Source organism: Pseudorasbora parva, chromosome 16 (assembly GCF_024679245.1).
Source record: "Pseudorasbora parva isolate DD20220531a chromosome 16, ASM2467924v1, whole genome shotgun sequence".
Taxonomy (NCBI): domain Eukaryota; kingdom Metazoa; phylum Chordata; class Actinopteri; order Cypriniformes; family Gobionidae; genus Pseudorasbora; species Pseudorasbora parva.
Window position 1 is genome coordinate 32,150,950 of NC_090187.1, and position 22,607 is coordinate 32,173,556.

General features: G+C 37.1%; 1 protein-coding gene across 2 annotated transcripts; it reads right to left on the minus strand.

The window, feature by feature from the left end:
* Nucleotides 1-657: 657 nt before the first annotated feature.
* rfx4 (regulatory factor X, 4) lies at nt 658-22,225 on the minus strand. 2 transcript variants are annotated; one of them, XM_067420307.1, is made up of 18 exons: nt 21,393-22,225; nt 18,779-18,865; nt 18,479-18,539; nt 17,242-17,365; nt 16,367-16,428; nt 15,146-15,359; nt 14,559-14,636; nt 14,237-14,400; nt 12,176-12,276; nt 12,027-12,085; nt 11,749-11,893; nt 11,133-11,227; nt 9,782-9,899; nt 8,876-8,995; nt 7,284-7,445; nt 6,970-7,096; nt 6,729-6,867; nt 658-1,930 (listed from the first exon to the last, which is right to left on the minus strand). In XM_067420307.1, exons 1-18 carry the CDS (start codon nt 21,433-21,435, stop codon nt 1,661-1,663), a joined length of 2,169 nt encoding a protein of 722 aa, XP_067276408.1. In that variant the 5' UTR covers nt 21,436-22,225; the 3' UTR covers nt 658-1,660. The 2 variants fall into 2 exon arrangements, with proteins under 2 accessions (XP_067276408.1, XP_067276407.1); XM_067420306.1 differs by having other exon boundaries at nt 6,970-7,135.
* Nucleotides 22,226-22,607: the final 382 nt, after the last annotated feature.

Below are 22,607 nucleotides of genomic sequence, written 5' to 3' on the forward strand. Positions count from 1 at the left end.
TATATTTTTAAACTAGGTTAAGGTGATTAGGATGGCATGTTTCATAAGGTGGTAGCTGGAAAACCAACAAATGCCTGCAGCTACCATTGTTCCAAAGATGGACTTTCCAACGTTCAGGAATTAGATGAATTAGATATTACGCGATAGGCTATAGAATGCTTTCTGGACGACCAACATTATCAATAACTTAGAATATAAAATATATCATCTGCTGTATGCTAATAAGAGCAGAAGGATTTATCTGAGCTTTGAATTTCAAACAGATCACCTGCAGTATTTTGCATTATGGATGATATTTTATTATTAACTATTACATTTCCCCTTTACATTTCATATTTCATTAAAGTGTTCTTTTTTTAATAAATACTTTGGAAGTTTAGTTCTTTGTAAGATGTAAATGAAGAGGTCACTGCACAAAATTCATTAATGCATGCAACAATTTACAGTGACATGCACAAATAAATAAATTAAATTATCAAGATGTGACCATTTAAAGACTATTTGTCTTAGTTAATCAAAGGTTTAGACTGTTAAGTGCTGGTTTAACTATGTAAACAATTCAAACATTTAAAAAATCGATTAGTGGGAATTTCAATGGATTTCTTAAAATATGTTTAAAACACATCAAATAAATAAATAAATAAAGACAATCCAAACTGGGTTTTAAAAAATCTTTATGTGGCAACAAATAATTCCACATATATCATTTAGGTAACAGCTGTCACCACAGAAGTTACTGAGTGCTTTTATTTACAAGAGAAAGTGACTAAAGATAATAAATGTTACATTTTCATATTCTTTCCTTTTTATTCCTACCCATAGGGTAATAGGTCCACAGTACCTTTGAGTGCATTCAAAAACACACAAACCTAGGTTAACACTTCTCGGTTCCTAAATCATACAAAACTGGATAAACAGGTCAAACACAGATAAACAATGCAAAGGGACACAGTGTTACAAAGCTACAGAAATGATCTCTAATATTCTCCCAGGATCACACTGGGGTAAATCTGCATTTGTGTAAAATGAGAAATCTTACATTCACATTCGCATGCAACAAGTACTCATGTGAGTGGCCCTTATTTGTTTAGACTCCTATGCCGTTCACAGTCTGGCAGCTGGCCAGTAGGGCGTTCTGAAATGAAATATTAAGGCATTTCTTCCTGGTGCTGAGAATGTGTTATGTTTATGCTAGGAAAAGCAGCACACTTTGACGTTGACAGCGGCTGAGAAAAAAACCAGTGTGGTATTGTTTACATCACTGTTTGACGTCAAACACCCAACCTGTGGTAACGACGCTGTGAGATGTGCGCATTTTTACACTGAAACAAGGTCAGCGATCAAAGTTTTTGCACAGTCAATGAGAAAATGGTTTATACATGTTTATAGATATAGAGATAAATGAGAAACAAGCGAGGAAAGGCACAACTGGGACACTGTCTTTTTGCACTTTCACAATGATTGCGATTCGAAAAGAGTTTCATTGGCAGCTTACACTGTAAACACTGACCACACCAATAAAAACATCTCTGACAATGTCTTTTCCACTCAAATACATTCTCTGTAATTATGTTAAATATGGCCAGCTGCTGTTTTATCTGTTCAGATTTCCACGCGCAGGCATCTGTTGTCTTGGACGAAGACGCTCGGAAGGGTGCAATCATTTTGCCCACCCAGTCGTGGCCTCCCCGTTAATATAGGCAAATCCCGGAAAATGTTGCGCATGCTCATATTCAGAGTTCCTGCGTGGGGCAAGAGGGGAGTACATGTCTCCGGTGGAGTAACGTGACGTGTGGACAGCGGGGCTGGAGTAACAGCTGTTGGCTGAAGGCACATCTGGCCAACGGGGGGTTACAGGGGTCGAGTGCAGAAGAGGAGACCCACTCATCAAACAGGACTCCATTCTGGACATCTGGCTGTTGAGTGGATACTGCAAATCAGAGAGAGAGAGAGAGAGAGAGACATGCATGAGAACCTCTACAACAAAACACAAGTGACTTATGATGTGCATTTTGTAAACAAATCATCTCATCTTCCTTGTTTATGTTATTAAAGCAATGAGCCAAACATTGAGGCCATGTGTAAGGGGTATTCGTTTGAGTTTCTTTATAATGAAATGTTTTAAAGGGTTAGTTCATTAATGACTCACCCTAATGTCGTTCCACACCCGTAAGACCTCTGTTCATCATCGGAACACAGTTTAAGATATTTTATATTTTAGTCCCAGAGCATCATCAGTCAATGCCCACTTCACTGTCCATGTCCAGAAAGCTAATAAAAACATCATCACAGTAGTCCATATGTGACATCAGTTGGTTGATTAGAGTCTCTTGAAGCATCGAAAATACATTTTGGTCCAAAAATATCAAAAACTACGATTTTATTCAGCATTGTCTTCTCCTCCATGTGCCTCCAAAAAGAATCAAGCGGTTAATGAATCAGTGAATCGATCAATGATTCGGGTCGCCAATGTCACGTGATTTCAGCAGTTTGGAGCTTCAGAACTGGACAGTGAAGTGGGCATTGACTGCATATGCTCTGGGACTAAAATATAAAATAACCTAAACTGTGTTCTGAAGATGAACGGAGGTCTTACAGGTGTGGAACGACATTAGGGTGAGTCATTAATGACATCAATTTCATTTTTGGGTGAACTAACCCTTTAACTATTATTATAATAATAATAAGCTATTATTATTATTAATACTTATACTTATAATAATAAGTGCAAACATTAATAAACAACAACAGCAATAATATTAATACTGATGATGACTGTTATTTGTATAATTATTAGTAGTATAGCATTTCTTTATTTTTGAAGTAGTAATTAAATTTGTATATTATATTATATTATATTATATTATATTATATTATATTATATTATATTATATTATATTATATTATATTATATTATATTATATTATATTATATTATATTATTAGTAGTATGGCATTTCTTTATTTTTGAAGTAGTAATTAAATTTGTATATTATATTTATTATATTATATTATATTATATTATATTATATTATATTATATTATATTATATTATATTATATTATATTATATTATATTATATTATATTATATTATATTATATTATTAGTAGTATGGCATTTCTTTATTTTTGAAGTAGTAGTAGTAATTAAATTAAATTATATTGTATCATATATCATATATATCATTATATTATTTAGATGTAGAAAACATGGACCAACTGGCTTAACAGGACATAAATTCTTCCAGTGTTATGCATTCAATCACATTTTTTGGCTTTTTTGTTATTTTTAAAGTTATGATGCGAAATTATCTAATAATCAACTAAAAGTGCAACAGTTCAGCATCATTTGAATATCTGTTCTGGAAGCATAAAATAAAAAAGGGATTGTATATAAATACATTTTATACTAAGTTTAAAGTTAACAGCACTTTAAAAACAGGTATTTTTGTTGTCATGTGTAAAAGACCAAAAACAAAACTGAGCATGTCAGCTGAAGATATGTGTCTGCATAAAACAATCTGTTCTCTCTGGGGAAGTCAACATAATCTTCGTTTGTCTCCTCTCTATTGCCTCCTTTGGAGTAGATCTCTTGAACAAAGCGTGGACATTGTATCCGTTTTAAGTTGACGGAAAACAAGTGGAAGTAAAAATCTATAAGTGCTCCCTAAATAGAAACCGTCCACAGTCAGAGCTTTTATGAACGGCTGCAGCACGGAAAAAGAAAGTCAGGCGGGGTCAGAGACCGAGATGTGTTGCTCGGTGACCTCTTGTTCATGCAGAGAAAAGAGACCATTGAATAATATTTTAATAAACACACTTTTCCATCTGGATTTCCGGCCACTAGTTGTGCTGTCTGAGACGGTCATTGAGTGGGTGGTAGAGAGACATTAAGTGTGTGTGTGTGTGTGTGTGTGTGTGTGTGTGTGGCTCTCTTGGCTCTAGCTGGTCCACCTTTCAGAGGCTGCATCCGCTGTGTGGAGGAGAACTCTGAGGACCAGCTGATCCCCCGTTACAAAGGCAGGCTGGACCTGAGAGCTCTTGACAGGAAATTACCATCACACCCGCTTTGACTCTCAATATATATGACCAGACCCACTCCTCTCCATCCACAACCACAACTGAACAATTTAATTCAACTATACACACTCTCTCTACCTCAAGCACAATAAAGACTACATTCAACCATTCCCTCAGTTTCTAAACTAGTAGCATGCAGCATGGCAATGCTTGTCCACAATTCAGTAAAACCCATGCAAATATTTTTCACCTATAAAGTTTTTTAAGGCTACATCCACTCAATAACTTTTTCTGTTCTTAATGCTATATCTTTTCCAACTGATCGGACAAATGGTTTTCCTCATCTGATAATCAAAAAGCTTATAGACACCTCTGTTATCTAGGAACAAACTACTCCATCAAAACTATGCATCCTTCATACTTAAAATACATAGGCTAACACTCACTATACTTTAAAATTCAAAAACATTCAAAGTATTCCAACTACATAGGGGCCTAAATAAGCTTCAGACATCAATAGAATTTTAACTTTTAAAGTGTTAGTTCACCCAAAAATGAAATTAATGTCAGTAATGACTCACCCTAATGTCGTTCCACACCCATAAGACCTCTGTTCATCTTCGGAACACAGTTTAAGATAGTTTATATTTAGTCCGAGAGCGTGTCCAAGTGTATGCTTTACTGTCCATGTCCAGAAAGGGAATAAAAACATCATCAAAGTAGTCCATATGTGACATCAGTTGGTTACATGGACAGTAAAGTGTGTATACACTTGGATATGCTCTCGGACTAAATATAAAATATATCTTAAACTGTGTTCTGAAGATAAACAGAGGTCTTACAGGTGTGGAACGACATTAGGGTGAGTCATTAATGACATCAATTTCATTTTTTGGGTGAACTAACCCTTTAAATAAGGCTTTTCCAGGTCAGTATTTAAAGTTTGTCTTGACCTTTTCTAAATATCTGCATGGAAAATGTTGCTTTAATTCAGCAAGTGCTGTTTTCATCAAACTTGAACTGAGGAGTTGTCTAGTGGTTTAACAAAGACAATTAACTGAGCTTTTTCACCTTTGTTCTCTTTAAGAAGTCAATACACTTTAACTACATATGCTAAATGACCAGCATTTCTGATCAGGAGGAGTTTAGCGTATTGCCCCAGTGTGTGCCGAGTTAAGCAAGCATTCTCTATCCATAAAACTCTGTGGATAACAGTTACAAGAACATTTCAGATGCTAATGACTGTAATACATCAACCACCATTCACATTCACAGTATGTACATAGTATTCTTCTCTCAGTTACAAACCCAGTAAAAGAGACAAGGATAGAATACACTTCCACTCCAAAAAGGGTGGAAATACACACCCATTTCCACCTGTTATTAGGTTTGCTTTCTTAATGCTCATTCCTTGTCTTATTGTTTAATGAATCATCTGCAAAACATTTTTTTAGCTTTTTTGCTTTTTACTCAAGAGATTTTCCTCTGAAACTTCCCTTTCAGGTGGTTGATAAAGTCAACTGAAAAAATAAAGTTCAATCTAATACAGTCAAACCAAAATGTATTCAGACACCTTCAACATTTTCTCGCATTATTAAAGTTTATTCACTATAGTTTAGAAAATAGTAATAAAATATGTCAAGAACTCTGAGTTAAACTGTGTCACAACAAATTCATCTTCACTGTAAAAAAAAAAAAAATGGCTCCAGTTGAACATTTTACTAGTGACTGATCTCATCAAAAATTTTCAGTTGAAATTCTGTGAATTGATGCAATTTTTTTTACAGTTTTGATATTGTCAGATAACTGATAAAAAGGTATGTAATGGATTACAATCATCCAATCAGCTGTCAGCTGTTACGTTTAAGTACAAAATTAGATAATACCAATGTAGGTCAACCAATTACCAAGCAATGCTTCATTGTTCAGTCTGTGGTGTAACATGGTCAGGTCAAAGTGTCTGAATAAATTTTGTCCCAAATTTTTATTAATTTTACTGGTAGTCCCAGTCCTTTTTGGGTATATGTCATCATAGTTTACTTTATTTTGCTATCCTCACTTACATAAATAAACTGTAGTGTCCTGCACCCACATGAGTAAAAAATGATATCTGACATTTTTTTGGTTTGACTGTATGTTTTCTCATTAAAAATTGGTTAAAAATGCAATGAATGCCCGTGTAAGCCTATTTCTGCCACATCGGAAAAAATAAGGCTTTGCTAAATGTTGACAGTCAAAATAATACTGATTATTTTGTCAAAAGATACTGAGTCAAAATTGAAATAAAAAGTTAAGCAAGCATGAGATAAAAAGTAATTAGTAGTGTACTACTATAGTTTATAATTATTATGAGGTAAAAAGTATGTTTTTGCCATATTCATGACTTTTGCCATAATTATAACTTAGTTTATCAACATTTTGACATTTCATCTTCAAATTAAAGCTTTGACATAAGACATAAATTTCGACTTTTATCTTATAATTATGTCTTTTTATGTCAAAATTATGACTTTTGTGTCATAATTATAATAAAACATAAAATGGAAGAGGTAGCTGGTGAAAATTGTGAATCTATATTCTGTAATTATATGTTTTATAATATTTTTTTAAATAGTTCAGAAATTATCGTAAGGTTGTAAATAAATAGTATCATATTAAAATAATACAGTAGTGTATGATTTTAGTATGTTGGTGGGGGTGGAGCCTGACCTGTGCGGAGGTCCGGTGGTATGTGGAATAGTGCAGAGGGGAGGGCAGTCCTGGTTCATGGGTTAAACTGGAGTACTGACTCTGGATGGCGTGATGGTGCTGGTTTGCGTAGCTGCTGTAATTATAGCTGCCAGTATACCTGGAGAAAACAAATACAAATCTCTAAAACATTTCACAATTCACACTCTAATGTCGTTTTCAACACATCTTTTAATGCCTTCTCATCGATTTGGGGGCTCACCCATGCTCATCCCGGTGTGGGTAAACTGGCATCCTGTGCGTGGAGGAGGAGCCATGTAGAGGGGGTCCGCCTCTCATGCAGGACAGCTGGGATCCGGTCTCGGGTGGGCTGCCACCTGAGGTTGTCACTGTGTATGTAAGGGACCAGGTATATGACTGAACAGCTCCTGGCACATACAGACATACATATACAGAGAAACGTGTTTGCCGTGTTAATTAAATGATCTTACTGTGAGATACCGTTTTAAATGAATGCATGGAATGGGCCTGTTGAATGTGATACTGTGATGTAAGATTTGAGTTTTACACATTTACCTGTGGTAGCTGATATGCTGGTGTACTCCGGAGACTGGGCTGAATTGGGGGAACCTACAGCTGCTACGCCCACTGAGTGAACAGATTTGGCAGGAGAGTAGGGTCCAGGTGACGTAGATGTGGGGGTAGAGCCCAATATCATCAGCTCTTCTCCAGTATCTGCTGTAGTAGCCCAAAACAAAAGCCTAAAATGTTTAGAAATCCTTGAGAGTTGTATTCGTTTATTTTAGATTTCCTTTGTTGCAATGACCACAATGTTTTAGATGCTAGTGTGCTGGATAGCTGGTTAACTACCTTAAGCAGATGTGATTTGGGACACTTTTTGCCATTGAGATCAATGGGGAAAAGTGTCCCAATCAACCTGAAATCACTCCTATTATGGTCACCCAGCTTAGCCAGAAAGATCACCACCAAACTAGCTCTCACTAGCATAAAACATGCTGGGCTAATCTGATTTACAGCACCTGGAATGTAAAGAGCTAACAAGTTGCTATCAAGGACTGCAACTAACACTAGAACGTGACTAGAATGTCAGTATGCTTAATGAATTGGACAACCATTGTTGTCATTATATGGCAACCTTTAATCCTGTAAAGCCTGACATTAAATAATAGTTTTTTTTAATGGAACGGTGTATTGAAAGTAAATCTTTAAAATATGCATGTGTGTTTTTTGTTGAGCATCATATTTGATACTCAGGGTTTTATGGCTAGTAGTATGATACATGATAACATGTAGCTTATACTTCAGGAGGAAAAAAAACACCTCCGTGTTATTCAGAGGTCCAAACTGAACAAAAATGTACAAAAATGTGGTGCTGTTACTTGTTTATATGGCCAAAAAATGATATGAAATTTGAATGGCTTGTAATGTAAATCAATGAGATCTTTATAACAATCTAGCAACTACTTAGTGTAAATACAATGCATATAAATATCAGATGTTAATCTTGACACGTCATTGTCTCCTAATATCCTAATAATATGTGTTAGTAATATGATATTTAAAAGCTTAATTATGATCAAATCTCTGTAGTTTTCATTATGGGGGGATAAAAAGCCTGATGAGTCATATTTGCACATCGTTTTTTATATCTATTTAAAAAAAAATATATTAATCAAGTAACCCTAAGTTGGTACAGTCCAGCAAGTGATCATATTGAAATATTACTAGCAATATAAAAGTTATTCTTATATTTATTATATACAACTCTGTAGAGATTTCACAGCAAAAACACAACATGAAAGTGGATGTTTTTAGTATTATACAAAAAGCTTTATATAAAAGTATCAACGATCAATCAGATGACAGAATATGTAGTAGATTGTGTACAACAGCTTTTGCAGCAAAGTTTTGATCACGTTGATAATTGAGGGGCCTTAGAAATTTGTACATCAAATTTGATACAGTAGGCAAATTCAAAAAATATAGATTTGACTGTGCCATTTATGTTAGAACAAAACTTTCTTCAGGTAAAGTCACAACAAAACTAATGAAACCTACTGATTTAATGACAAATCAGCTTTCTGTGTTGGTCAAGAAATTGATGTCCTGACCAATCAGCTCTATTGTTTGAATCAAATGGATCTTACCTGGTGAGCCCTCTCCTTTCATAGCCCTCATCAGCTCATTGGCTCTCTCTTGGCAGTGCAGAGACTCAAGCAGGTATAGTACGTAGTCATCAAACATGAGGTGGATCAGATGGAATGAGCCTAGAAATATAAAGAATCCCATTTACCATAAAAAAGTTAATATATTCTACCAATTCAAGTCTCCTGTCTGAAACAAGTAATAAAGTAAGGCTTTGAGAACTACTCCCATTAAGCGCTTCGCATTTGAATCTTTGAGAGCTTCAAGCGAACAAAATGATTTGATGTTAACTGGCGCAATACTAAAGCACATTTAAACGGTAAGCACTCAAAACCAAGTCAGAACCAAGCTAGACATAAACTCTACAGAGTTACTGAAGCATATGACGCTTTGAGTCCATGTTCTGAATGAGATGGGGGAAAGAATTCATAAGGAGCATGGCACAATCCTCACATTGTGTTAGCAACTCCAGCCACTATGTGCATAATAAACATCGCGGCTATTCAGCGGACTGGGCGCAATACTGCCCGGTCATAAAATGGGAAGAAGGGGGAAAAACTTGGTGGGGGTTAGCCTTTGTTAATTAGCTGTTTTGTACAGAGAGCTGCATTATCAAAACACTGCAACCAGCTGTGCCTTTGATATTCACAGACAGAGCTGACAGGGAGGGGGCCTTTACCTCTTTTATGGCCCTTCTTTCAGTAACTTTGCCATAGACAGCTAGATGGTGTAAGCCAAGAGTTAACAAAGCTGCCATCTTAGTTAAAAGTTGACACTTGGTGTTGTGGATCGAGAAACTTTTAGTTAACCTGACAAACTCAAGTTTCCAAACAAATAAAATCAGTGATGTAAAGATTCTACTCTCTCTAATAAGGATGATTGTGACAAAACATCGCAGCTCGACTCACCGAAGCTGGGCGCACTGTGCAACGTCATATCCCGGATAACTCTGGTCCCGAAACACGACCACATGAGCAGGAACTGCTGAGCTACCCTCTTCAGGCATCCGGGTCTCTTCCCCGCCACCTAAAGAGAGTATTACCATTAGAAAAGCCTGGGGGAAGGCAGAGGGGCCTTGACCTTTGGGTCCATACTGGGGACTAACCCCCCCAAGTACGAAAAACATGTCAACAAGTCAACTATTTGATTTGCCCCTAAGGAAACACCCTCCCATTGAACTATTGTCTGGTAGGTAGTATAAGTTCCCATGGTGACCAGATTTACAAGCCCATATCTGGACTATAATTGAGGCCCCGCAAAAAGGGGCCATGAAGACATCATTAAGTTGGGGAATTGCATCATGATTGGTCTTAAGTATGTTGTGACGGCATTTAGAGTTGCATGGGTTGGACACCTGCAAACATAGTTTGTATTGGAAGAACATATAAACAGTGCTATGACAATTCTTGATATATATGCATATACGTCACAACATACGTCACAACTCTAAATGCCGTCACAACATACACACACATATATATATATATATATATATATATATATATATATATATATATATATATATATATATATATATATATATATATATATAGCGTATATATATACATACAGCAGCCATTACTCCAGTCACATGATCCTTTAGAAATCATTCCAATATGCTGATTTGGTTATAAATATACTGGAGTATATATGAGTATATATATATGACTGGAGTAATGGCTGCTGAAAATTCTGAGTTGCCATCACAGGAATAAATTACATTTTAAAATATATTAAATAGAAAGCAATTATTTAATAAATATTATTTAACAATATACTGTTTTACTGTATTTTTGTATACAGTATAAAACAAAATTTTTGTTTCAAACAAATGCAGCTTTGAGATAGACTTCTTTCCAAAACATTAAAAAAAATATTACTAACCCCAAACCTTTGAAAGGTATGGGTATAAAAGGTGTATTTTTTCTTATTCGTATTAAAATATGTGTATAGGCCTCTATCATATCTATACAATCATCATACTGTAGAGTATAAATCAACAAAAAAATCACATTTTGTTGATCCTGGAAAAATATTCCTGCCTGAAAATTTTGTCCTAACCATATGTCTACCCCTAATCCTAACCCTACCCATAAGTTATCCCTAAAATCAGAGGAAAGTGATGTAGAAGAACCTAACTCCAGTTGTAAAGCTGACATAAACTTTAAACTTGTCCCTCAAATCTAATGGCTTGTTTAGAATGTTGTTCCAGGATCAACAAAGAGACACTTGGTGAAATCTGTTTCTGCATACACGCACCCTCACGACACATTTCTCCACCATAGAGTCCAGCCACTCGATGTAGGCTTCAATGGGGGACTGGTCCTCCAGCAGTCTGTCAAATTCTTGATACACTTTGAAAAACAGCAGAGAAAAAAAACACATTTTAAATTAATTGTAAAGTTTGCTAATCCATAATTACACAAATACTACTGGCACAGATTTGAGCTCTCTGTATGAAATTGCATAGAGAGGAGCTTAGAGTCCTCTTTTGAGGATGACATGACAGAATCTTTGAACTTTGACCTGATCAGTCATGTGAGAGGTTGAAGCTGAAATGAATTTGAAATGCTCCTCGGGGTGTCAAACTGTGAGGGTTAACCTCTCAGTGTCTGTGGTTAGAGCTCGACACTCATGGTCGTGGGAATGATTCAGCGCTGGTTGACAGCTACTGTGTGAAATCCGAAACATAAACCAGTGGGGCTTTTAACACAGCGCTGCATGTGATTCTGCAGCAATAACACTGCATGCGGTGGACTAAACCAAACTAGTGTAGTACAGAAACACTAAGAAATGAATCTGAATCAGTCCGGCTAGGCCTTATCTGATACTTTGGAATTCAAGTCTGATTCTGAAATGCACAACTCCTCCTTACATTGGATGATAAGTCTCCTCTCGTCCTCTCTGGAATCTTCCATTGTGTAAAGAGTCTGTTTAGTGATGCTGTTGAGGTCTACGTTCCTCCAGTCTTCAAGCATTTGAAAGGTGATGTCTGCACTGTGGATCACTGTTCTAGAAGCCTGCAAGAGCAAGATTTTAATTGAATTTCTCCCTGCGCTGATCCTAGTGATTTGTAAAAACATGATGCAAGCATGATGAAGAATAGGAGTTAGAGAGAAAAGTTCAATATCAAACATAACATTTGCTGTTTACCTGACAGAGATGGTTTAATGACGTTTGTCGTTTAAGTATCTGTGAAAATCTTCTTGACACTGAGAATAAAACATTAAAAAACAGACTTAGACTAAGTCAAAAGTTAATTTTGATGTTTTTTTGAGGGTAATGAATATATTGGCACCTACATTCAAACTTTATGTTGCGCAAGTTCTCAGGCAGGTCATGTAACGCCACCTTCAGCCACTCATCAAGCTGCTTGGCAAACTTCCTGATCACCTGGGTGAGGCTGCAATATCAAAACACATAAACCAGGTCATACTGCAGTGAATAAAAACATTCATATGTAAATTACACAATACAAAGGATGCTCTGATGCAATGACCTCTTGTTGGGTAAAATTAAAATTGTAGTCATGCGTCATTGACAGGAAATCTTCTGGTAAGTTAATGACCCCGACACAAAAGTTTGATATGCAGAAAATGCTAGCCATGATCTCTGTGGCAGAAGCGTTTAAGTTATTCATTTAGCTTGAAGACAAAGGTCCATTTGACTAAAGAAAAAGTCTCAAGGCTAGAAGTTCAATCACGACTGAGGCAATTCTGATATTGTTAAATGTGACAACACCATATAATATGCACGTAAACATCTTCAGAATCGTATAAAATCTTCTTTATCCTATAAAAATTTACTTGAGATTTTACTTGACTTTAAAGGCTGATGCCACCAAACCCTTTTATTTAGCCAAATTCTCCCCTCCATCCACTTCATACAGGTACAACTTTTCTTAATCCATCCAGTCCCAATGAATATGTACTCTTTGGCTGAATCCGACATCGTCCCCTATACCCTCAAAAAGGACATTATTGAGGGGACAGCCATTTGTAGTGGTTACATAGTGGACGCTATCGAGTGCACTCATTCTCTCCCACATTGCACCTTAATTACGAGTGTACAGCCGATATACACTCAACAGATGTCCGAATTTGCGCATTTGTTTGCATTCACTCCTTAAAGTGAAACTGTGTTAGTAGACTAACGGAATAGTGATTGAGGGTTAAGGGGGAAATTTTTACTTCAGCCTGACAATTTGCACGGCACCAAACTTGTTCTGCAACAGTTTATTTCTGCTACAAAAATGTACCATCTAGAGAGCATTGAAGGTACTACATCTTGTGAGTTTTGCCCTTACTCAACCCACCTTGTCAACAAGGCTATTTTACACAAATGTGAGTGCATTCGCAGGTAGTTGTAAAGCGCAGGCGTTTTATATACGAGATGACGACAGGACAGCAGCCGGTGACGAAGCCGAAACCAGTGTCCAGTGTAAGCAGATGTTGGCTATTTCATTTTACTTAACATCATTTTATTTATCCTTTATATTGATGAGACCTTATTAAAGAATATTGGTTTATAACCTTTATTAGCACTTCAACTTAACTGGGACTTGAATGATTGCAGGTGTTTAAGAGGCAGTTCTGTAGACCTTCATTTATTGCAATTTTGAGGTATTCAGTTTTATTTTAACCTTAGAAAATAAACATGTGACTGCTCTCCTCACAAATCATCTCTCTCTTGTTTTTCACTGGCATGTCTTTTAGGTGTCGAGAACAAGTGCATCTTTTAGTCTAAAGTCAGTATGAGTAACATTACGCAGCGTAAGTACTGTTAAAATCAGATAATCTAAACACTTACTTGGGTTGTATTGGAATTGGTGACTTGTAACTTGTAAAGGGATCATTTTTGCTGTAAGATATCTGTCTTTTTACTCAAGTGTGGTTTTCAGGTACATTTACTTTTATCCAAAGCGACTTACAAATGAGGAGAGCAATAGAAGCAATCAGACAAACCAAGCCTCAGTTAATCTAGCACAGTACACATAGTACAATACACTTACACTTTTTTTTTTTTTTTTAATAAACAGAAAAATGTATAGAATAGTTAAGTGGTAGTCTGAATTGGTCAGGTTCTGCTGAATAAGATATGTCTTTAGATGTCTTTTTAAAAATGGCTACAGTTCCACCAGGTGGGAATGGCCCAGGAAAATTGTGATTTTGTGACTCTTTGGGATGGCACCCGAAGCGCCGGTCAGAGAACGCAAGCTTCTGGAGGGTGCGTAAGTCTGAACAAGCGAGTTTAGGTACTCTTTACATCTCTGCCCCTTTCACCCAGAATTATGGGAAAAAAAACTGTAAGCGTATAGAAATACACTTTTTAACAAAATCAAAGTAGGCACAGATGGGACTCACCTGTCAGGCAGAGCCTGTAGGACAGTAGGCATGAGGACTCCTGAGATGGCTTTGTACAATATAGAGTCACAAACGCCCACTATATTCACCACTGTAGAAGAGCCCAGGACAGGGAGCATGTGGGGCGGCATGCCCTGCCAAAAGTGCAACAGGAAGCTCTGGACCTACACATAATATACACAAACAAATAAACATAGCGATAAAACAAGAAGGAAGCCTTTTCTTGAGTGAACCATCACAATTAATGCCACGGGATGAAAAAGCTTTAAGAAAACAATGCACGCATGCAAGCAAAAAAAACCCCCAAAAAACCAAGTCAAACCTCATCGAAGTTGGCTCGTATGACTGTATCCAATATCCTCTGGCAGTGAGTTCTGTACATCATGATAAAGGTTGAGACCTTGCAGAGAAAAAAAAAGCCAATTTAAACAACTTTCCCACAGAGAAACTCTTGCCGTTAATGATGTCATACCATATTTATTCCTGACTCATGGTCATGCATTAATAAGACACTAAAAGCCTCTAACACTAAAGAAAGAGGATACAAATACCAAACAACAAAAAAGCTGCTTTCACGAACAATGCCTATTTACAAGGTCTTGCCAAACCAGTGTATAAAAAGAGGCTTTAAAGATCAGAAACTCACAAACCATTTAAAATTACAGGCACCTTTTTAAAGCGAGACAGCTAGTGCCCATCCTTTGTCCAATGCGAGATCTTATTATCTACTTGAAAGATTAAGAGTTCGCTAGGAACCAACACATAAATCCTCCAGGTCCTCATCTAAATCCAGGCCCAGGGAAGGTCCGCCTGACACATGAAAGCAGGATCTACAGGGGTGGGTAGCGGGCAGGAGGAGGGAGAGGGGGTTTGGAGGTTAGCAGTTAGAGGTTTTAGTGATCTGTTTACCTTCTCTTCTGGCAGACTGGCGGGCAGATTTAGGTCTTTGACATTTGGAAAGTCTGGCAGGAGAGTGCCCAGCTTGGAGCGCGGTGAATACGCCACTGTCTGTTTGGTGACCTCTTTCTTGCCCGTCTCGTTCACCCACGCAGCGCCCTTTTTAGAGTACATCACATCGTAGTACTGGGAGCTCTCCTTCACAGCGATTCCATAGTAGTGATACCTAAGAGGGACAAGTGAGTGGCAGGTTGAAGATTATAAACGAGGTTTAATGCTTTCATTTTTAAAGCAGTCATGTTTAAAAAGTGTTCATAATCTAAAGTAGATTTGCAGTGTTTTTTTTTTTTTTTTTTTAACAGGCCAATATGTAAGTATATCTCTCTCTGTGTGTGTGTGTGTGTGTGTGTGTGTGTGTGTGTGTGTGTGTGTGTGTGTGTGTGTGTGTGTCTAAGAATACTCGCCAAGGCTGCATTTAAACATTTATTTGATTAAAAATACAGTAAACACAGTTATAGTGTGAAATATGATTATTTAAGATTACTGTTTTCTATTGTAATGTTTAAAATCGTTATATATAGATAGATAGACAGACAGACAGACAGACAGACAGATAGACAGATAGACAGATAGATAGATAGATAGATAGATAGATAGATAGATAGATAGATAGATAGATAGATAGATAGATAGATAGATAGATAGATAGATAGATAGATAGATAGATAGATAGATAGATAGATAGATAGATAGATAGATAGATAGATTTAAATGAAGGATCCTGTGACACTGAAAGACTGGAGTAATGGCTGCTGAAAATTCAGCTTTGCATCACAGAAATAAATTACATCATAAAATAGAAAACATACATAAATAGTACAAATATTTCACAATATTACTGATATTCAAAAACATAAAAAAAAACAAAAACAAAAAAAACAATAATTCCAAACTTATGTGAGTAAAATATTTTAAATACATCTTTTAAATAACTTCTCATACTTCACAGGACAAAAATATTTTGGAGTTTGGAGCAAAATGAGGGTGGATAGATATGGATTTTTTTTTTATAATTGTACACATTAATTATCATTAATTATTAGCTTTTTGGAAGTAATATTGACTCCACTTGGATCAGTTTTGAATTGTCACCAAGCAGACAAAACATATTTAAAGTGATTTGATAAATGTAAAAAGTTGTAAAAGCACTTTAATATTGGAGAAGGGACTTACTTTGATTGGCCTCTGGTTCCTAGTCTCCGTGTGGTTAACTGAGGAAACTGCTGTCTTATTATCTGTTTTAAAAAATAAAAAACATACATGCATATAAAACTTATCTGGTCAGACCTTTTGTGACATCAGTGTGTTATCTGGTACAACTATGACAAAATATCTTCTCAATCATTTTGTTTGATTCATACATGTCCCTGACATTTCTTTTCTGGCCAATCTCTCTCTTTTCCTCTCTGTTTTTTGTCCATGAGCTCCTTGGTCCAGCTCCTGGTGCAGAAAACTTTGCAAACAGTGAAGCTCTCTATTGTGCAGGATGAAAAAAGAGGCCAAGCTGTGAAGTTTCTGTCAGGCTTGGCTTGATAAATGAGCAGACAGGGAGGCAGGTCCAGCTCTCTCTCTCTTTTTTGTCCTGAATCAATGAAGCCTTCCTAAAGGACACCCCACGCTGCTCCAGCCACTGATCTAACATTCCGCAACATCTCACCCTTCCAAATTTCCTTTAATTACACATTAATCCAGGCCCCCTCTCTTTTTCAATATCCTCCGACAGGACCCGGGGGAGCGGGACAAGGGTGTCAGGGGGTGGCTATATGAGTAGGTGGGTTGAGGGGTTGTGGGAACAAGGGTGAACATGTTCATTGTTTATATTGTCCAGCTATGAGTTTGCAGAAGAGGAGTAAGAAAAGACCACTGGCTGAGGCTCTTCATAATACCCAGTATTATGTCATGCTTTTCTTTTTTTGCAACAGATGTTTTCCTTCCTCTTTCACGTGAACATGCATTTTTATAGGACCTGATAACCTCATTAAAACATGATTATCATAAAAGATAGAATATTTGATTACATCACTGAAGTGTTTAATGCAGGCTTTTACCTTCCCGAAGCTTGCAGCATTGACCGGCTGAGAATCAAGTTTCTCACAGAAGTCCAAGTAATGCATGTACAGTGCACTGCGAGGAATACAAACACCCTCAGCGATTTCATAGTTCTCCTCCAACCTAATGAAAATACAGTTAGGTCAGTGCACATAGAAAACTAGGGTCTAGGCAAAGTCAATATTAAATAAACTCTGCAGCGCAACATGGGGAGAGGCATTTGTGGAGTTCTAAAACAAATATTACTGCATGCAGTTATTCTGTATGTGCTGTAGTTCTGTAGTTGAGGTTGAATGGCTTCCAAGACCTAGAAGTTTCATTTAAATAAATATAATAACAATTACATTGTTTACAAAATATATATATTTTTTAAATTCTGGTTTTGTTTGCCAGTATACAATATTGATGGCCAAGCAAGTTTTCATAATATTGACTGATCCTTTAACTCTTTTCCCACCAGCATAAAAAAAAGAAGAATATATATATGGTGAGTTTCATAAAAAACATTTTGAGCAAAAATCTGTCACAACAATTATCAAAACAGATGGTGTAGATCAAGTCCATCAACACCCCTAAAGCTTCATAGTCCTATAGCTCGTCCTGGGCCAACATTTCATTCAGTAACAATTGACAGTTCTGATATGCTGTTTAATGTTATTTTTCAAAAATGCTTACATATGTTATTGCTTGTTTCTGCTTCTTCTTTGACTTTTTTGATCAGAAAGAGATTCATTACTCTTTCAGAAGACATGTAATAGCGCCCCCTACCATATAACAGTGAAAACACGGGAAACCGGAAATGTCAGTCAATGGCGGGGAAAGAGTTAAGCAATTTGAAATTTAAACTTTCTCTGAGAGGGTGGAAGTCTGTTGTCTATCTGATACTTGAAACTGACAACTTACAAACAACAGGACTGCAAACACTAGAATGCCTAAGTGAGTGATTTGTTTGAAATTTATGAAGCAAATGTATGTTACATTTTACAAAATGGAGCCAAATATCCTACAAAAAGATAGCCAGTATTTCTCAAACCCAAAGAGTTTTTCTACAGACAGATTTGCTCCTATTTAATGTAATTAAAAATATCAAAGTTAATTAGGCTAGTCTACTTTATTCATAATTTTATGGATTTTAAAAACCTTGTGATTTTTTAAAAAGTGTTCCAATTTTTGTCATTTGGTGGTAAAGAGGAAAATAAGTGATGTCCATTTATTTCTGGTGTAAATTAGACTCACCATTGTAATGTGGCAGGTGTTGAATGTGGCTTAGATGCTCGGTTATTTTCCTTCTCTTCGTCTTTTTAATAAATAAATAAAAACACAACAATTAGAATCAGTAATAAAATAAATAAATTATACATAAGGCATAGGCGCTATACATTTTATATACAACCTATAAAATAAAGTTTTCCTGTTTTTCTTTTTGAAAGATATGTTCAGTCACTAATAGCATTCACATTAAGTTCTCTTTGAGTAGAATTTCATGCAGTCTATTTTCATTTAATTGATTCATGCACGATAAATTACTTAGCCTACTTTCGTCGTTGGACATGTTTCCAATAGAAGAGTGGCTGGAGAAGCGCTTGCTCTCGCTTTCGTTCAGACATCTTTCAATCCAGCTCTCTGCAAAAGAGAGGGAAAAAACAAATAATATTTTTTACATTATTCCTTTTTATTTTATTTTATCGTGGTCATTGCCGTTTTCTCCCCGGCCCCCCTTTTTAGATAAAAACTACTAACATTACTTTTTTTTTTTTAAACAGTAGCCTAAAACAAACGAAACTAAAAACGTTTTGTGTAGCTATTTATTTAGACCCTTTGTATTAAATTCTATTTTTATTTATTTATTTAAAGTAGCCTTTTTCAGCAGCACAGGTTTCCTGTTTCCATCAGCAAACGCAACAGGTGCATAGCCTAGCCTACACGCGATGTGGACACTTAACGTGGCCTAATAATTAGGCCTATTCGTCTTATTTAATTTTCCCTCAGGGCATGAAATATTTTGCGAATGTGTTGAAATGTAATTACTTAAATTTTGTAATTTTAAATACGATAGGCTATTGTTCACATTAACTGTCAGTTTGTGGAAGAGTGCAATAACCATTAGAAAACGTGGCTGTGTTGCAGCCACTGCCTAAAGACTGAATTGAGGGGCATAATAATGACGGGGCAATTCAATTACAATCGATTGTGCGGATCTTTGGGCAGCTGGGATTCTATTTGAAATGTTTTCAGCAGAACTGCAGGAATCCCTCATTGTTCCCGAGGCGAATTACAGGCGCGCGCACGCTTAATTAATTCCGCGCGCTCCTCCATAGCGGTGTCGTCATAACAGAACCCTTTTAGCGCCATTCTCATTCTCATTCTCATTTCTGCTATGTAAGTAGCCGACGGCTGTCTTTACATCACAACATAGAAACACTTATAATTCGATTCGACCTTCAGTCAATCATGTTTTTCTGCACGGGCCATGACAACAGTTACTATAGCATCGGATGCCAAGGCTGCGAGTCACTGAGCAACCAATAGCACTGCCTCATCAGATGGCGGCTGAAGTTATGGAAAAAGTTATGATACTTAAAACTTGTTTATATACGTTATTTGATAGCCATCAGACATCTAACGAATAATACTGCATGCGTAAAGTGGGAATTAGGTTAGTTTTGACTTTAACATAATTAAAAATGTAAAATTAATTAGTGAGGCAAATTTGCATTGAATGAAATTACCAATAGGCTAAGCTAAAATCTACATTCTCAACTGAATAGAGCTCTAGTTTGTTAGCAAATTAAAAGATGAAAATACTGTGAATCAGGCCAACTTTGGTCTGCTCATTTTCTGTATCATAATAATCAAATCCTCATCATTTCAAAAAGCTAGATACAAGCAGAAGTTTCAAAAATGGCCTATTGCACATATTACACAATGTATCCCCATAAGGAGCTACGGTATTTTTTTATATGCAAAGTTATTAATTAAAGTTCTGAACAAAGTTTGGTTATTTTACTACCTAGAAAAATAAATGTTCCTTTTTGTGACAGTTATTGAGAGGCTTTGGATTTTATGAGAGCACACAATTTAGGCAAAATAAATCTGAAATGTAAATAAATCGCAAAATATAAACAAGTTAAATTTACTTTAAATGTAAAATGTTCCTTTCATTACAGCATACTTTATAAGGCTATTTTTTAAAAGGCAACTATCAATGATAACAGGCTGTATAAACTATTTCAAATATTAACATGCTTTGAAATGCCAACTTTTGCTGATATTTTATTTCATTTAAATGAAAAGGTATTGTTTTTATGCAGCAGCTGTTATTTTGAAGCTCAACAAATCTCTTTTTTCTCCTCAAAATCTAATTAATCTCACCCAGTGTTGGTTGGTAGTCAGTTGAGATCAAATTTTCAGTCTGTAATTGAATCATTTGCTCTGAACGGTTTAAGTAGTTCTCTAAATAATTGGATTAAATCCAATCTACAAGGCGAGACTGATCTGAGATCATTAATAATCATGCTCTGAATATCACTGTGGAAAAGTGTCACCCAAATATCTAATAATGAACTTTTTTTCCCCCACAAAACAACAGAATTAAACGATGGATAACTGGTTTTTGAAGCCACGCGGAATGTTACATTTAAGACACGTTTTGTGGTTAAAACACTACGGCTAGACATATTCTGTACGGAATAATGTTGTCTTTACAATTTATACCTTCATGAGAAGCACATATATTTACCAATAGTACCGAGTGTAGTTATGACTCAAGTCAAAACTTGGCTTGAGCAGGTGCATCATTTAAAAAAAAAAAAAAAAAAAAAAACTTTTAAACTGGACAACAAACTCAGACCTGTGACCTCACGTGAGTCTAGTCTCAATTCAGGGTCATATTGCTACTCCGTAAAAACGCTGTCCGTGTAAAACAATACTCTCAGCAGAAGCACACCCATCCGGAGCAATTAAAAATGTGGCCAAAAAACATGCCAACTTATCTCTTGGTGAAATAGATTCAAGAGCTTCCCCTGACGTTAGCTTAAATAACTTTTTCTGATGCCAATCTCAGGTCACAAAATCCCAAGGCCCGTTTCGTGTTCCAAAAGTGCCCAGATCCCAGGTGTCCCAATGTCACAGCGGTGCAGCAGGAACCAACCTGTGGAATCCATGTCAGGCTCTTCCAGCAGCCCACAATGCATCCTCTTCCCATGCACGTTCCAGGGGCTCCTCTGAGAAAATGGCTCCGTGCTGGACTCCCCCTCCTCAGCTCCCTCCGTCTCTCCGAGAGAACTGCCCGTCGAAGAGATGCATAGGATGTGAGGTCCGTGGAGAGGGTGGCGGTGGTGATGGAGGTGGGGGGTGTGGGTTGTAGGAGCGGGTGGGGTGGGGGGGGTCACAGACTCCAGAGATCCAGCGGGGGAAAAGCCAGAGCCGTCAAAATGTTTGCTGATGTTTCATGGGAAAGGGGCTGATTTTATAGGAGCCCTGATGGGGGACATGTCATTGATAGGCTCGGCAGGCTGATGAATGGCTTCGAGTCAGATGGGGATGTGGCAAGGCTCACTGGAAGTCTTTTGTGGGGCTGTTTTGAATAAGAAAAGCTCCCTTCCCAGAAAAAAAAGAGGCTTAGATCTACGCAATCCCAGCACTGTGGCCTCCCCGTCTCCCATTATAGCTTTTAATACGTTTTCGTACCCTCTCCTCACACGCACATACACACTCTGCCCCTGCTGCTTTAGTTTTAAAGTTCTCCATCCAAAGGCCACTTTTTGGTCCGTCGCAGAACTTTTTTTGATGTCTGCGACGCCGTTAACAGTTCTGGAAACGGGAGCGTGAAAGTGGAGTTTGTTCAAATCAGTGAAGAGGACTTAAAAAAAAACGTCAAAAGTCTCACGCGAACATGTTCATCGTCATCTTTTGAAAAACCAAACGTCCAGAAACTTCATAGGCCGTTGGCAAAACTGGATAGAGAAAGTTTGGTGGACCCCCCTCCCCTTCTCTCTCTCCTTGAAGCAACCTTATTTTAGTGTGCTGGGAGGAGAGCACAGCCACAAAAGGGGGAAGTAAAAGTGTAGAGCCTGAGGCAGGGAGGGCTCTGATGGAGTGCCTACAAGCTGCAGAAGGGAAAGCTGTGATTAGAATATGAATGGAACCACGGGGGAAAGAGAGAGCGAGTAGGAGAAAGGGGGATTATGGTGGAACTGCTCCCCACTTGCTGGATGGCAGAGGAACGCTCGCTCCTACACCCATAGACTGCGCAGGCGACGGCCTCCTCGCTGCATGGAGGTCGGGCTTCTGCTGGAGGTATTTATTTGGCATTTAAGGTTTTGATGGAACAACCTGCTGTACAGTGGCCCCTGAAATGTGTTTG

What these genes read in the sequence shown, in the direction of transcription:
- rfx4 (XM_067420306.1), bottom strand. Translation starts at nt 21,435, where the DNA reads ATGCATTGTGGGCTGCTGGAAGAGCCTGACATGGATTCCACAG. An exon ending in GCGCAACATAAAGTTTGAAT is followed by an intron (nt 12,086 to 12,175) that starts GTAGGTGCCAAT and finishes TTTTATTCTCAG; the next exon opens with TGTCAAGAAGATTTTCACAG. An exon ending in GAGGAGACTTATCATCCAAT is followed by an intron (nt 11,228 to 11,748) that starts GTAAGGAGGAGT and finishes TGTTTTTCAAAG; the next exon opens with TGTATCAAGAATTTGACAGA.